Source organism: Salvia hispanica, chromosome 3, assembly GCF_029641045.1.
Source record: "Salvia hispanica isolate PSC_SH4W2 chromosome 3, Shi_PSC_v1, whole genome shotgun sequence".
In the NCBI taxonomy this organism is placed as follows: domain Eukaryota; kingdom Viridiplantae; phylum Streptophyta; class Magnoliopsida; order Lamiales; family Lamiaceae; genus Salvia; species Salvia hispanica.
The window spans coordinates 10,575,382-10,590,013 of record NC_142694.1 but is presented as its reverse complement, the minus strand read 5'-3'; the positions used below and the strand labels follow the sequence as shown (position 1 = coordinate 10,590,013).

At 35.3% G+C, this 14,632-nt stretch overlaps 1 protein-coding gene and 1 pseudogene across 2 annotated transcripts; one reads left to right on the top strand and one right to left on the bottom strand.

Moving 5' to 3' along the window:
• Positions 1-2,382: 2,382 nt before the first annotated feature.
• Positions 2,383-4,945, top strand: LOC125217080 (uncharacterized). The gene is made up of 3 exons (XM_048118903.2): positions 2,383-3,203; positions 3,937-4,091; positions 4,169-4,945. Exons 1-3 carry the CDS (start codon positions 2,639-2,641, stop codon positions 4,424-4,426), a joined length of 978 nt encoding a protein of 325 aa, XP_047974860.1. The 5' UTR covers positions 2,383-2,638; the 3' UTR covers positions 4,427-4,945.
• Positions 4,946-5,612: 667 nt separating this feature from the next.
• Positions 5,613-9,737, bottom strand: LOC125212226 (heme A synthase COX15-like; annotated as a pseudogene). Its single transcript, XR_016136251.1, has 8 exons — positions 9,401-9,737; positions 8,699-8,988; positions 8,289-8,489; positions 7,971-8,218; positions 7,777-7,887; positions 7,535-7,669; positions 6,156-7,349; positions 5,613-6,077 (listed from the first exon to the last, which is right to left on the bottom strand). The product of XR_016136251.1 is annotated as a heme A synthase COX15-like (transcript).
• Between the last annotated feature and the right edge of the window lie 4,895 nt (positions 9,738-14,632).

The following is a 14,632-nucleotide window of genomic DNA, read 5'->3' as shown; positions in this document are numbered from 1 at the left end:
ATATTACTTATACCGAATTTTCAGTATGGTATACAATATGACAATTTTGTACGATATATATGGTATATCACCCGATCCACTAGTAATGTCAGTCATAACTCATATTCTGTATTAATTTTGCTAGCAAAGATTTGTCACAGATAGACATTATTTTAGCATCTTTACACATGCTAAATGTAATGAATATGCAATATTATCCATCACGCATGTTTGATAGGATAGATAACTCATCTATATTGGTACTATTATATAAAAAAAAATGATCTAAAATATATATATGTATATATATATATATATTTAGCTTGAAATTAATCATGAAAAAAGTGTAGAACAAATCATGCTTCATCTCCTTAGCATTTCCTAATTTTAATTTGTATGGTCCCTAATTTTGGCCATAGTGCTCAAAGAGTGTTCTTTTTCTTTCATTTTTTTTTCTTTTTTTCCCATTATAATTATGAGGAAGAAAATGTCAAATTATTCGGCGTTTAGTGATGCAAATGAAAAATTCAAAGTGGGTCACATTTTGTGAACGGTAACTTACTTATATTTATACTAGACACTAGACCTGATCTATTGAACACATGACACTGTCACCAAAAATGACATGTCATGAAAAGGTGACATGATCAATTGGTATTGATAGATGCAAAATGATGGATTTTAGTAAAATAAATTATAATTAATTCCATAGTCTTAAATTCATATTAGTAAGTACATGATGATCTCAAGTGGTTTGAGCTGGTTTTATTCTTAGTAAAATAAATTATAATTGAGTAATGATAAACAACCAAATTTTGTACAACCAAAAAAAAGATTATATTAGCTATTTTGATGTGTTAATTAAATATTAAAATAATAAATATAGTTAGTTAACAAATTAAAAATAATTTATTAGTCTTTGGTCTCATTTTCAATTTTTTATTTTTATATTTGAATTATTTCTCTATTATTTTTCAAATTTGAATTAAAGTATGCATTAATTATATTTTATGGTTCAAAAAATTTTTAAAAATTATACACAAGTACTGTAATATTATGCACGTTTCCTATACTATATGTATGTCTATACTTTTTAATTAAATGTATATATAAATTGCTTTTTCTCTCAAATAAACCAATTTTTGGTTGTACAAAATTTGGTTGCATAGGTTTATTGTTTTTAAAAATGAAATCATTTTGTGTACAAGCGAGTTTGTTTTAACGTTGGAAACTGTGTATGATCAAAATCATTTCAATAATCCACTTATAAATCTTGTTTTCTTTTTGAAGCAATCTCATTTGCACAAATAATTAAATACATTAAAAAATATAATTTCACACCATATTACTCAACTTATTGACCTAATTTATCATTTTTGGGTTCCACGACCTAGTATTTTTTTAGTAAGTATACTAATCCATTTAATTACTATAATTTTTAAATTCATTTTTATTCACCAAGATTGCCATAATTAGACTTATCATAATTATTATACATTCAACAACAACTTTTAAAAATATGTAAGAAACCATTATTTCGTAGAGAGATACTATAAATACAAATAATTAAAACAAGTAAATGATGATGTTTAAGAATTGGTTGTTTTGTTTGTTGCATCAATACGCTCCACGTGGCCCACATAGCTCATAATTGGGCTTGGGCCCAACAAGCCGCCGCTCCTCCATTCACATCACAACGGTTATGAATAATTTATTTTCTTAAATACAATTATTCATATTAATAGGTAAATAGTAATACTAGTATTGTTATAATTCCTTTTTTTTATTACTTACAATTACTTTTACCCAACTGAATTGAATTAGGATACGATCCGTTATATTAAATTTAATAATTAATTCCACACTCGCAGCTCTAAATATGCTTAGAGTTGAACGACGTAAACACGAAATTTAACGCCATTTAAACTACTATTAAAAGCACATTATTTATCTTAGTACACAATTTAATTAATAAACAAACATTTCCACGTGTCTGCCATGAGGGGACATGATTATAATTTCTTTCATTATTTGATTCATTGATTTGAATAAACACATTGTTTTAGGTCACACTAAAAACATATTACCAATAAATGAAGATTCGGTTGAGTGATTTTTAGAGGATAAAATACCAATTCCGTCAAAATCTCACGTATATTTATTTTTCAAAATTTCAAAAAAACACTACTCATTAATAAACTAGTAAATGAGATTCTCTAATTAAAAAGTTAACATCCAATTCCACAATATCAAATAAAATTGTTTTCTAATAGTACTTGAATTTGAATAAGTATCATTAATTAACCTGACACGTGGACGAGCACGTGACCCCACCAACGGTCACGTGACCACCTTTGACTGATCATCGCCATTTTCCTCCATTACTGAAATTCATAACTCAGTAGTAATAAATCACAAGAAAAAAAAATAATCTGCTTTTTCCATTCTCTCTTCTTCCCTTCTGAATCAAGCAAAATCCACATTGCATTTATACATACACTATACATACAACCGCTTCGTCGCCCTCATTTCTGTTTACGCGCCGTTTTCTCCCCAACCAAAGCAGCCATAAATCTCGCAAGAAAATCCAGCTTTCTCACTCAATTACTCATCTCACATTTCAATTCGGCTGCATCCTTCTTGGATTTCTCAAAAAAAAATGGGGAATTGTTTGGGGACAACGAAGAAATCGGCGGCGGAGATCGCGCCGTCGGAGCTGATGAAGCCGGCGCCGGTGATAAAGCTGTACGGGCATCCGGACAGCTTCGCGACGTCGCACGTGAGATTAGCCCTCTCGTACAAGCCGGTGACGCTCCAATTCGTGCCCTCCGACGCGCAAGAAAACCCTACGATTATGTACCGGAACGACGTCGTCACGGGCTCGGTGGAGGAGATTCTCAGGTATCTGGACGCGAAGTTCCCCGACCCGCCGGTGTCGGCGGCGGGGAGCGTGTGGGGGTGGTGCGGGGAGAAGACGCCGGCGGTGGTGTGGGTGGTGATGCTGCAGCATCGGAGCATGGGCTGGCATCTGGAGAGGATGGAGAAGTGGGCGGAGGACATGGTGGCGCGTGGGGGGAACGCGAGGGGGGATCCGTCGATGGGGAGCCCGAGGATGGAGGTGAAGAAGTTCGCAAAGAGCTACTCGCAGCTGCAGCAGGTGTTGCTCGAGCACGCGCAGATGGAGGAGAAGGTCATGTTTCAGATCCTCGAATCCGCCGATCGAGGTAATTGGATTGGATTTTCACTGCTTCTATGGATAATGTCTTCGATTTTGACCTAGGGTACAAGTGTCTATTGCGTATGTACAACGTTTTTTTTTGCAGTCTCCGTTTTTTTGGGGGAAACAGAATTTGATGTGAATGTGAGATCTAAGCTACACTATTTGTCGATGTTTTGTGTGTTTGTTTATATTTTATAGTTGTATTGTCTTTGAAGGAAGTGTGTAAATTGGTTACTTTTGATGGGAGTAATTAGGGCATGATGTGTTGTTCATCAAGTTAAAAGAGGAGACTTTGAAGGGATGTAAAGCTCAAGTTTTATCTTTAAGTTCTTGATGACTATTTTCTTCTAGATGGGAACTTGAAAGTTGCAAAATTTGATAAATTGTTTTACTGATTAGAAGAATAGGCCAAAGTTGTGTGCTTGGTTCACTAGTTATATTGAAGTGCGAAAGAAGAAGTTGATTGATTAGAAGGGAGTGGAAAATCGATATCGAACACTAATTTCTTGAGGAGAATCTAGAATAAGTTGAGAGGGGCATGTGAATTGGAAGGTGTTTGAATTGGAGCACTGCAAGTTTTCTTATAAATGGTGTCTAAATGTTTGCAGGAAACTGAGGTTAAACTCAGAAATTGTATAGTGACTGAAAGAATTTCTAATGATTGCTACAAGCTTTGTGATGGTTGATTTATAAATGATTTACATGTCAGTTATTGATGGTTCCAACGCGTGATTTAGGGTTGTGCAAATCTGCGAACGAGGATCACGCAAGAGACCTACCTATAATGAATGGTATAAAAGAGGAGATTAAGATAATAGGAGTCATGAATGCCGGGAGCCCAGACTACCAAGAGGCCCTCGGTCGCCTCTTGTCCCGTCTCAAGAAACTAAAGGTGGGTCGGATCCTCCTTCTGTGGCTAACTTTTAGGATATAACACAAAAGTCTGAACCTGCCTGTTCTTAACACCAGGAAAACTGCAAGCAACACTTTGAAGAGGAGGAGCGCGAGCTGCTGCCACTGATGGAGGCAACGGACTTGAACAAGGTGCAGCACGAGAAAGTGCTGCAGCAGTCCTTGGACGCGATGCGCGAGACGCACTCCCACCTGTTCCGTTTCTTCATGGAAGGGCTGTGCCCTCAAGACGGGATGCACTACTTTGGGTTGATCAAGAGATACTGCGACAACGTTCGAGCATCGCTTATGCTGCACATGACGGTTGAGCAGTGAAATTGCCAATATTCTTACAAGGTAATTAAAAAGGTAGCTTTGCTGCTATTTTTTTTTATCTGTTTCTCAACAGAGGGTGGTTGGTTTCCTTGCATTGCCATCAGAAGTTGTGATTGTGCCATTAGTGATTTTTTTGCTTTGGTTTGTTGAAAAGCATGATTTCCACATCCCACCAAACCTGGTTTGTATATCCATCACCAAAACTGTTTCATTGTAGAAAGTTATGAGGATTCATATTTTTCTTGAATTAGAGTTTCTAATCTTTGTTTGATACAACTACAAGTGTATGTATATATGTATTTCAATACTATTAGACAGTTTGAGCATCAGATTCCCTCACACAAACACACACATCAGAGGTCCATCCAGCTATTCTTTAGATATTTCCTTTAACTTTTGGTCTTTTTCTTTACAGCCTCTGCTTTTTTCTTGAAGCAATGTTGCAAGTTTTGAGGTGTCATGTCTTGAATGTTTATCCATTTTTCGATCGAAATCCAATGTCTATAATGGTTCAATCAATTATGTTGTTTTTCTTATTTATTTCACAGAATTGAAATGATTAATTATACAGTAAATATTCCATCATTGTGCAATGCCATGTGTCTAATGATTTAGTGAAGTATGAGCCAAAATTTGAAAAAGTAAAAAGAGATTTTAAGTAGATGTATCAAATGATAAAATGGGATATTATATGGGGGACAAAAAGAGTGTATATGCTTTTCGATTTTCAATGGAGATCTATTGTGTGGTTCCTAATTAATCATAATGGCTACAACAACAATTCTATCAAGAATTCATAATTTGGTTTTCAATGTTTCATTATTGGAAGGGAGAAATAAATTTTCTTTTTTCACTAATTTTAATCCAACGGCCAATTGTTATATTGAGTATATGCACTTCGTCAGAAAATTTCTCAAATCAGACAAACAAACAAATAAATAAGTTCTTAAGTAAATACTAGTATATAATATCATAGCAAAATTTTAGTGTGTGTTACCAAATAGACCATTATTTATGAAAACAAAAAATTAATTTATTTTACCATAATTATGAATTTTACTAGTACTCCATTAAAATATAAAGAAACAATAGAAAGTAGTAGGTGTTCTAGGCCCACAAACCACCATGTTGATTGTATCATGCCCATCATCTCAATCATTCAACACTACAAGGATTACTCAAATAATAGCAATACAATACAAATAAAAATTCACTAGGATTCACATCAACATTGATGTATTTGTACACAAATTGGCAGAATGAAGAAACCATAGTAAAATACATCATGGTATATTATACACAAAATGATGTACAATAAACACACACACCATTTTTATTGTTTGTACAATCTTAATCTCTAAAAACATTGTTTAAATAATACTCCTACAAAATAGAAGGCATGCAAATATAATTACGGCCAAGGCCTCCGGCGCCGCTCTGCCTCTGTCGCAGTTTCCTCCGCCGTGGTGAGGGTGGTGGTTGTTTCCTGCACCGGCTGCTGCATACACCGGGGTCACGCCACCACCACCAGGGACGTGTGAGCCACCATCTCCCCCGGAAACCACCGGACTGCCTCCATTTCCCCCGCCTCCACCAACACTGCCGACGCGGGCCACCGTTCTTCCTCTCTCTTCATCATTTTCAACTCCTCCTGCACAGTGAGTTCTTGATTAATAAACATGATTTCATTTCTTTACAAATAAGAAATTCAAGATTGAAAATAATATACCTAGTTGATGAATGCAAAGGAAAAGGAGAGGCATGAGCACAAGTAGAAGCAGCCTTTGTTTGCTTCTCATTTTTGTCTCTGAGTTCACATATAAAAACAACAAAGAAAAATTGTGATTCATGTCTTTATATATATTGCTCCACTCTTTCTATATAATCTTATTCCACTCTTCTTACTAAAAGTCACAAAAAGGCTAATATTCTTGAATGCAATAATCACTTTAAAGTTATCTTATCTGTTGCAAAAAAAAGTTTATCTAGTTTGTGATAATATCGTACAGTCGAATCTTATGTAGGTAGTATTCGAGTAAAATAAGGAACTTTTCCAAGAGTTAAAAATGGAATTGGCAAACTCCAAAAGAATTTGTGTTAACTTTTTAAGAACCCCTATTTTAATTTATTATTATTATTTTAAGTTAACCTTGAAAATCTTACTTGTGAATAGTCTAAACTGAGGTTGCCATCTCGATAAGAAATTTAGAATCAAAGAATAGTTCATATTCATTTATAGTATAAATCAAGTCTTAGTTGAGTTCCTTGAATACCAACTTCCTCCTTTATTCTAATAGTGCATGTTTTAGGTATAAATTGATTTGATTGATGTCTTTATTTTATAAATAATGGAGTAACTTGTAGGAGTAAAAATTTTAGACGATCCATACATACTGAATTTTCTCCTTTATTCTAATGGTGCATGTTTTAGGTATAACTTGATGTAACATTGTGATTGATGCCCTTTTACTTTTGATCAACTTGGGCTAATTTGATACTCCTCTTTATTCTCACCAAAGGCCAATTGTAATTTCTTGATTTGCCATACTTTTCTTGATTTACAGGTGAAAGCCATTATTCATATTAATCAGGTCAGTTTAGAAGGGTATAAAGATTATATGAACAAATCATAATTCATTGCTCACAACACCCAAAAACACATTCATTTCGGTAGAAGAAGAATTATTCATGCTGACAACACCTCGGCGGCAGAAAAAATGACTACCAGTGTCAAAAATATGCTAACCTCTTAGTAAGAGACTGAAATTCTATGGTGCTTTCACAACAGAAGTGAGAGTCTTGAGAAGTTGCAGTGAAGGTTGAGAAGAATCATAAATGTTAGAAGGGTTAGAGCTCCAGCTTGATGGGCAGAGCCTAGTGAAACCGGGACATATGATAGAAGAGTCGTTACCCCTAAGGTAACCTGCGCAGGGGGAATAAACAAGAGAATTTATCTAACATTCAATGTAGCAGAAGGACTTATTCAGAGAAGATTTTATGACGCGATAGCATGTAGTTCATAGTGTGTATCAATGATCTTAATATAATCTCAAGGTGGCTTTTTCTGTATATTTATCCAAGCAGTTGTAGGATGGTCTGGAGTAGTACCTCAAGGGCAGCCATACCCATTGTGCTTCCTATCAGAGATCGTATTGCAGGATGTAGGTCGAGTTTCCTTGTATACAACCAGAAGCCACCAATAGCGCATCATAATGATGCAGTAGCAAGTATTCAATGGTCGAGCTGCCATACATTAGAAAATAAGCATCAGCAAGAAAATACAATGCACAACTAAGGGTCTAACCACAACAATATCTCTAGTTACATGTAATTTTCAACAAGACACTTACTTGCACTGTTGCTGTATTCTCAAAGAAATTGCGTATCAGCGGCTTCAGGATCAATACATCATCTGGAATCCATGCGTCACCCATCTTTGGGAAAGTATTATAGGCACGGCCCTGGACTGATACGTCGTTATAAGGTCATCCCAAACAGGCAAAGTTAAACAGTAGGAGAAAAAGAGAAATCCAAAAGGACATACCGCATCATTGCCAGCAACAAATGCACCCGAGACAGCGGTGGCCCCAAAAAGAATACTGACAAGGAGTGCAATACGCTTGAGTTTCGCTGCCCCTTGTACCCACACCCGTGATTCTGCTGCAAGGGATTCAGGCATAACAACAGAAAGAGCAGTCCAAAACAACCCAGTGTAAATAGCAAATGCTGATGTCAATGAGCTGCAAGGCGGTAAGGGCTCACTCGTGGTTCACTATACTCAGATACGAGTTCCTAAGAGGATAAAGGTTAACACATTTCTGAAAAGCTGTATCTATGTCAAGGTATTGGAATTGGAAGTCACCTTTAAACCACTCTTGACCATCCACCAACCAATTAGTCCCTGTCCAGCACCAAGAGCAAATAGCCCAGAGAGCCTAAGTCCCGGATGAAGTACGAGAAAGGCAGTGCAAACATTACGCCCAATGCTCTTCCCCACATACGGTGTGCGTACTCCATCCAATATATGAACTTAAAATCATCAAGACTCATCCCTGTATCTATTCTGCAACGGCCAAAATTGGATCATCATGCCAATGCCTAACCACCCGGAACTACATAGAATTGATTCGCACATGTTCAACAGCTTCCCCATGCAATCATCATTCAAAATTCATCCATGGCTAGAAAAAGCAGCATATCTTACTAAGAAAGGTAAGTGTATCTCTTAGCAATTAGCATACTACTCAGGTGGAGCGAGGAAATGTGGATTACCGTTTGTATTCAGATGATTGCTTGTATTTTTCAAATTCAACTAGCCATTCATCATCCGACATGGGAGGAAGACCACCAGTGAATTTCCAGTCAGTCATAGAAAGGCCGGATCGAGTGACACCGCCGAGAACCACCATACTGAAGACCCAAGTTGCAGATGCAAAGAGCCAAATACCAACTGCTTTCCGAGCTTTAGGCGCAGCAGTGACCAAAAACTTCACTCCTCCGGTATTTTTTGAAGAAATTAATGCAGAACTAGATAAATTTCTGAATGAGAGTTTGCAGAAGTTCTACGGAAAAAAAAAAGAGATTTATTTGTCAATCTCATCCATTTGTATCAGAAAACAGATGCATTAAAAAATCCATAAAATCAAAATGACCAAATTATTGTAGACTGGGGTAAAATAATGTACTAGTAAATTAAAACGACGCAACAGAGGAACTTTGACTCCTATTTAGCATTCTACGAAATTGATAGGATAAGCTGGGATTTTGTCGATGATAAAATAAAAATGCCCAAATTATTGCAGACTGCATTTGGGGTGAATTAATGAAAATTAAAACGATGCAACAGAGGAATTTTGACTCCAATTTGCACCTATGTACTCTCAAGCTTAGCATTCTACGAAATTGATAGGACTTTTTCGATGACAAAAATAAGATGAACGAACTGTGGAGAAGTACAAATGAAAATAATAGTACCTTGTTATCTTTCTGAAGTAACGATCTTAAACCGCGGCCGACTAAGCTTCGAGTGGCCGGTGCCCCAGGGATAATTCTTTGAAACGACGAATAAAATCTGGATTGTGGTTCAATTGAGAGTCCCAAATGCGGGAAACTGTATTACATTTTGTGGAATTTGATGAGGAAAAATTTAGGGCTACGGATTTGGATTTTCGTAGCAGCAGAAGCAATCCATTTCCGATCATTGTATAGATTGGGAAAATCTTCTCTTTACTTTTCCCCTGCTTTTGACTAGGGTTTAGGGGGTTTTGATGAAGATGATGACGAACCGGTTTTTTATTCCAAATTTCCAACCAATAGGTATATGTGAGCGCCTCTTTATCTCATTTTTTCTTTTTCCTTCTTCCTTTTCCCTTTTTACTTTTTATTTTTTGTTACATTATTAACCTGCTCAGCTTTTAATTTATCAATCTGCTCCCATCGTTTTTATCCTTCAAATTGAGACATTTTTTCTTCGAACTCAAATTCTACAAGTACATTGCAATTTCTTTCCATCGATGAATTGCAATTTCTTGCTCAACTCCTTCGTCATCGCATTTTACTCCAAAATATCCACAACTTTTTTTCCGAACTCAAATTCCAAAAAAGGTTTATGTTCTCTCAAAGTAAAAATTTCAAAAATTTGAATATAGATGTAAAACCTACACAGAGAGAATTCAGAATTGAGACATATAATTTTCAAAATTCGGGGAGTCAGAAATTGAGAATAAGTCTGACGGGTAAGCATAGGGGTGGATGGCAATTGAGATGTGTATCACTGTGAAAAATAGAATTTAGCAATGAAAAACCCCATCTTTTACCATAATTATGACCATTTCCTAGCTTCTCTGTATTTTCCCGCTTATGTGATAAAAATGAACCCTTAATCAATTTGCAATTGAAATCAGATGAAAAATTATAAGTAAGATCAACCAATATTATTTAAACATATGAGTAACTAAATACATACTCCATATGAGAGCATGCCACTGTTTTGAGCATTAAAATGACACCTTTTAAAATGATCCTCCTTCAGAACCACATTATATAATTGCATAATTGTATGTGACAGATCTTGCCTGTCCTGCATGAATTGTTGTAGGTGATACGGATCTATGTTGGAAGCAAATTTGAGTGACACTTTGAACATGAACTATGTCTATTGACTATCACCATTGTAAGGTCAATCACAAAATCCTTTGATTCCAAAGGCACTTTTCCAGCAGCGTAGCAACTTTCACTTCCATTGTATGTCAACATCTCCATCCCTAGATGCGAGTCCTTAAAATTAGTAACAAGATGGTTCATAACCTTCCTACGCAGCTTCGAACATTTCACTTGAGGTAATATTTTAACCTGCAAAAGTCATTGACAACCAACGCAGTTATTAGACACATTATGAATGAACTGTATATGCTTGGTAAGGAAACACTCATGCACTCACATCTGTTGATCACAAAATTTGGATTGAACTGTATATGGGTATAACAAAAAAATATATATTCATATACATGGAAATTATGGCCTAGCAGATGTGAGATATGAAACTGCAGCCATATTTGTCTCAAAACTAGTATTAACACCCGTGCTATGCACGAAACAAATGATTTTCACTTAATGAATACAAATTCTAAATCATTCAACACAAATAAAACCTAATATCATTATGTGCATACCACGGGCATTCCACGTTTGTTATATCCATTACCTTGTTCTTGACAAACTTGATACTCATGCATGGAGGTGAACATGCATGACTTCTAAGTGTGACGGTCTTCTTTTTCTTCTTATTTCTTTGAATACATTATTAATTTTCCACGTGCTAACAAAATTACAAATCCATTTTTTGTAAAAAAGGCGGACAACAATCAACCTAAGAGTGTCCACAGTGGGAGGACAAGCCGCCTCCTACCGCCGCCCCCCTTCTCCCATAGCCATGTCAGAGCCACGGCTCGCCGTTTCCACACAGTAGGGCGCTGCGGCCCCTTCTCTCTTAGCCGTGTCCGCGCCGAGTAGTCGGCGCGCCCATGTCCGTGCCTCCCCGCCCCGGATCCCTTATTGTTGACACCCTAATGTCATTATGATAGACATAGTCATAATGTCATTTTATGTGCATGTGGTGAACCCACAACCGATCTAAACCTTAGAGGCGAGAGTAATCCACAAACCCTCTATTTTTCGCATATCTCATATCAAGCCTCCCACAAAGGCACAACCCAACCCACTCCATTAAAACTTTATTTTTTAATATCATCTGATCCAAGGTTACCATTCAAATTCCAACGGCGACAATTTCCTTTGGCTGTGTCGTATGCAATTACCATTAACAAATGTCAAGGTCAATCTTTGTCTCCTGTTGGATTATTTTTAAGAAAACCAGTCTTCAGTCATAAACAAGTGTACGTTGCTATATCTAGAGTTACGAGTCGTGGAGGTTTGAAGATTTTAGTTAGTGGAGATGAAGATGATAATAGAAGTGATGCTACTGCTAATGTTGTTAACAAAGAAGTTTTTCAAAAACTTATGAACTACTGGTTGGTTTGTTGTTGTTTTTCTATGTTTTTCTCTTTAATCTCTACTCACACAATGTTTCTTTATTTGTGTATCTTATTCTAACTAACTCACATTCTTTGATCATTAGTCACACATCATTTATTTGTCATTTATTTTACTCTACTTATATCATAAATTAAAATTGTATAAAATCGATTGCCGAATTTAAAATGTTTCATTTATTAGGGAGGAGTAAATTCTTCATTTATAGTGGTACAAGATAATCACATTAATGTTTTGTTTGTTTTTAATTCTTATTTTCTATATTTCATTAGAATTTGTATTCATTTTTTAAAAATCTTATGTCCCGTGCATAGCACAGGTGTTAATACTATTAAGAAGAAAAAGAAGACTGTTACACTTAGAAGCCATGCATGTTCACCTACATGCATGAGTATCAACGTGATAAAGAGATCAAATTTGTCAAGAACAAAGTAATGGATGTAACAAACGTGGAATGCCATCAAGATATAGTGAGCTAGTAGGATATTCTCATGAGATCACTTAGAAAGTTGCATAAGAAAGAAGAATGGCCACGGCATTGTTTTGTTATTCGATTGTTTGCTTTGTTTTGTTAGATATTGATTTCTTACCGAATGAATCCTTCTTGGTTTGTTATAAAAGTGGTTAAATAATATATTAATTAAAATATAAAAATACCAAAGCAATACTACTATGGATTAAATAGTAAACATTTAGACTCCATGAATATTTCAAATGTTTATTGTGATATACAAGTAATAAGTTGAAATAAAGATCACAGCAGTATTTTATAGTAATAAGTGGAGTAGTAAAATGTACTCCCTCGGTCGGCGAATAGGAGTCCCGTTTTTCCATTTTAGTTCGTCACTGAATAGGAGTCCTTATTCATTTTTACTATAAATGCTGATAGGGTTTCACATTCCACTAACTCATCACATTTCATTTAAAACTAATATGTGCAAGTGAGACTCATATTCCACTAACTTTTTTCTATCCACTTTTCTTAATATTTCTTAAAACTTGTGCTGCCAAGAAATGAGACTCCTAATGCAGGACGGAGGACAGAGGGAGTATTAAATATTTTAAAAATTATTTAACTAAAGTATAACAAAATAATATGTGTAAATTAATAAAAATATAGATTCATAAAGTATTTAATAGGTTTATTTGGTAATAAAAAGTAATATGAATTAATAAAATAAAGAAATAATGGTTAAAAGAAGAAAAAATGCTCTCAATGATGAGACTTGATCCATGGACTTCTTAGTTAAAAGACCGACAACACAATCACTAGGTTACTAACTTCAATATGATATTTATTGAAAATCCATATTTTTCTACGCACAAAAGGAACGATTTTGCTATTTCCGGCTCGACTCTAAGAGATATTTAGACTCTCTGGACGGTCGAGAAGGACAATCATCCCCTCCTGCCTCCCTTATATCTGTCGGACTTGTAAATAGATAGTCTAATATGTGATACATCAACCCCCCACTCATAATACAAGCAAGGGCAAAGCTACCTGGAGAGTTGGGGGACCAATGGGCAATGGGCGCCCCAGGTATTTTCACTCTCTTCTTCTCAAAGTAATTGATGTGGTAAATGTTAAAGTGAAGAGTAAAGTAAAGAGATGAAGAGAGAGTAGAGGATAAGGAAAGAAAAATATTTTATTAAAAAAGAAAATGACTCAACTAACTTGGGATAACCCAAATATGAATACGACCCAACTGCCTTGTGACGAAGTGAATACTTTATACCATTATATACTCTATCCGTTTGTGAAGAAATATCCTATTTTGCCAATTCAGGATGTTTAGAGATTTAAAGTCTAATTTATTTTTTCATATTTTAGATGAGTGGATCCTACCATTCAACCAAATTATTACACTCACATAATATTATAAAAATTAATATATAAAAGTGGAGCACTCACTCCACTTCATTTCTCATTTTTTTTGCAAATCAAATATTTTTAAAATCCCGTGTCAAGTCAAAATAAGCTTATAAATGAACGAAAGCGAGACAGTACGGTTGATAGCGCAAGTGCTTATGGTACATTGTACTAGTCTTTGGGCCTTCTCAAGGCCCGTGTTCGATACCTATTGGTTACAGACAATTATTAACATCACTTTGGGCCCTAATGTCAGACATTCGGGCCTTATTTCAAATGAAACTTCTTCTTCAAGAAGCAAATGCCTTATCCAATGTCAAAATCTTGATCTTTGACATGTACGGATTTGGAATTTCCTATTGTGAGATACATTAAAATCTAGCAAGAAGTAATACAATAATCCTAAACAAAACTCTCTGTTTGACCAAAATTTAATCAAACTTTACATTTTTTTTGACAATTTACCTTTTTAATATTAATTATAAATAAATTTATTAAATTTAGTGATTTTTTTGGCAATTTGTTCTTTAATATGCCTAAGTAAGTTGAAAACTACTGCATAATGCATGTTCTTGCCCTGAGAACAGCAAAAGCATATTTAATGCAATGAACATAGAGTAGATTGGTGGGTATAAGAGGCATAATATCTTAATCCCACATAACTGCCTTCAATCAGTACTCCATTTATAGCTGCTGATGTGTTTTATTACAACGTCGGCCTTTCATTTAATGTGCATAAAAGCGCAGCTGTTCTTGATGGATTTTTTTTTTTTTTCTTAAAATAT

What these genes read in the sequence shown, in the direction of transcription:
- LOC125217080 (XM_048118903.2), top strand. Translation starts at nt 2,639, where the DNA reads ATGGGGAATTGTTTGGGGACAACGAAGAAATCGGCGGCGGAGATCGCG. An exon ending in CCTCGAATCCGCCGATCGAG is followed by an intron (nt 3,204 to 3,936) that starts GTAATTGGATTG and finishes CGCGTGATTTAG; the next exon opens with GGTTGTGCAAATCTGCGAAC. An exon ending in CCCGTCTCAAGAAACTAAAG is followed by an intron (nt 4,092 to 4,168) that starts GTGGGTCGGATC and finishes TCTTAACACCAG; the next exon opens with GAAAACTGCAAGCAACACTT.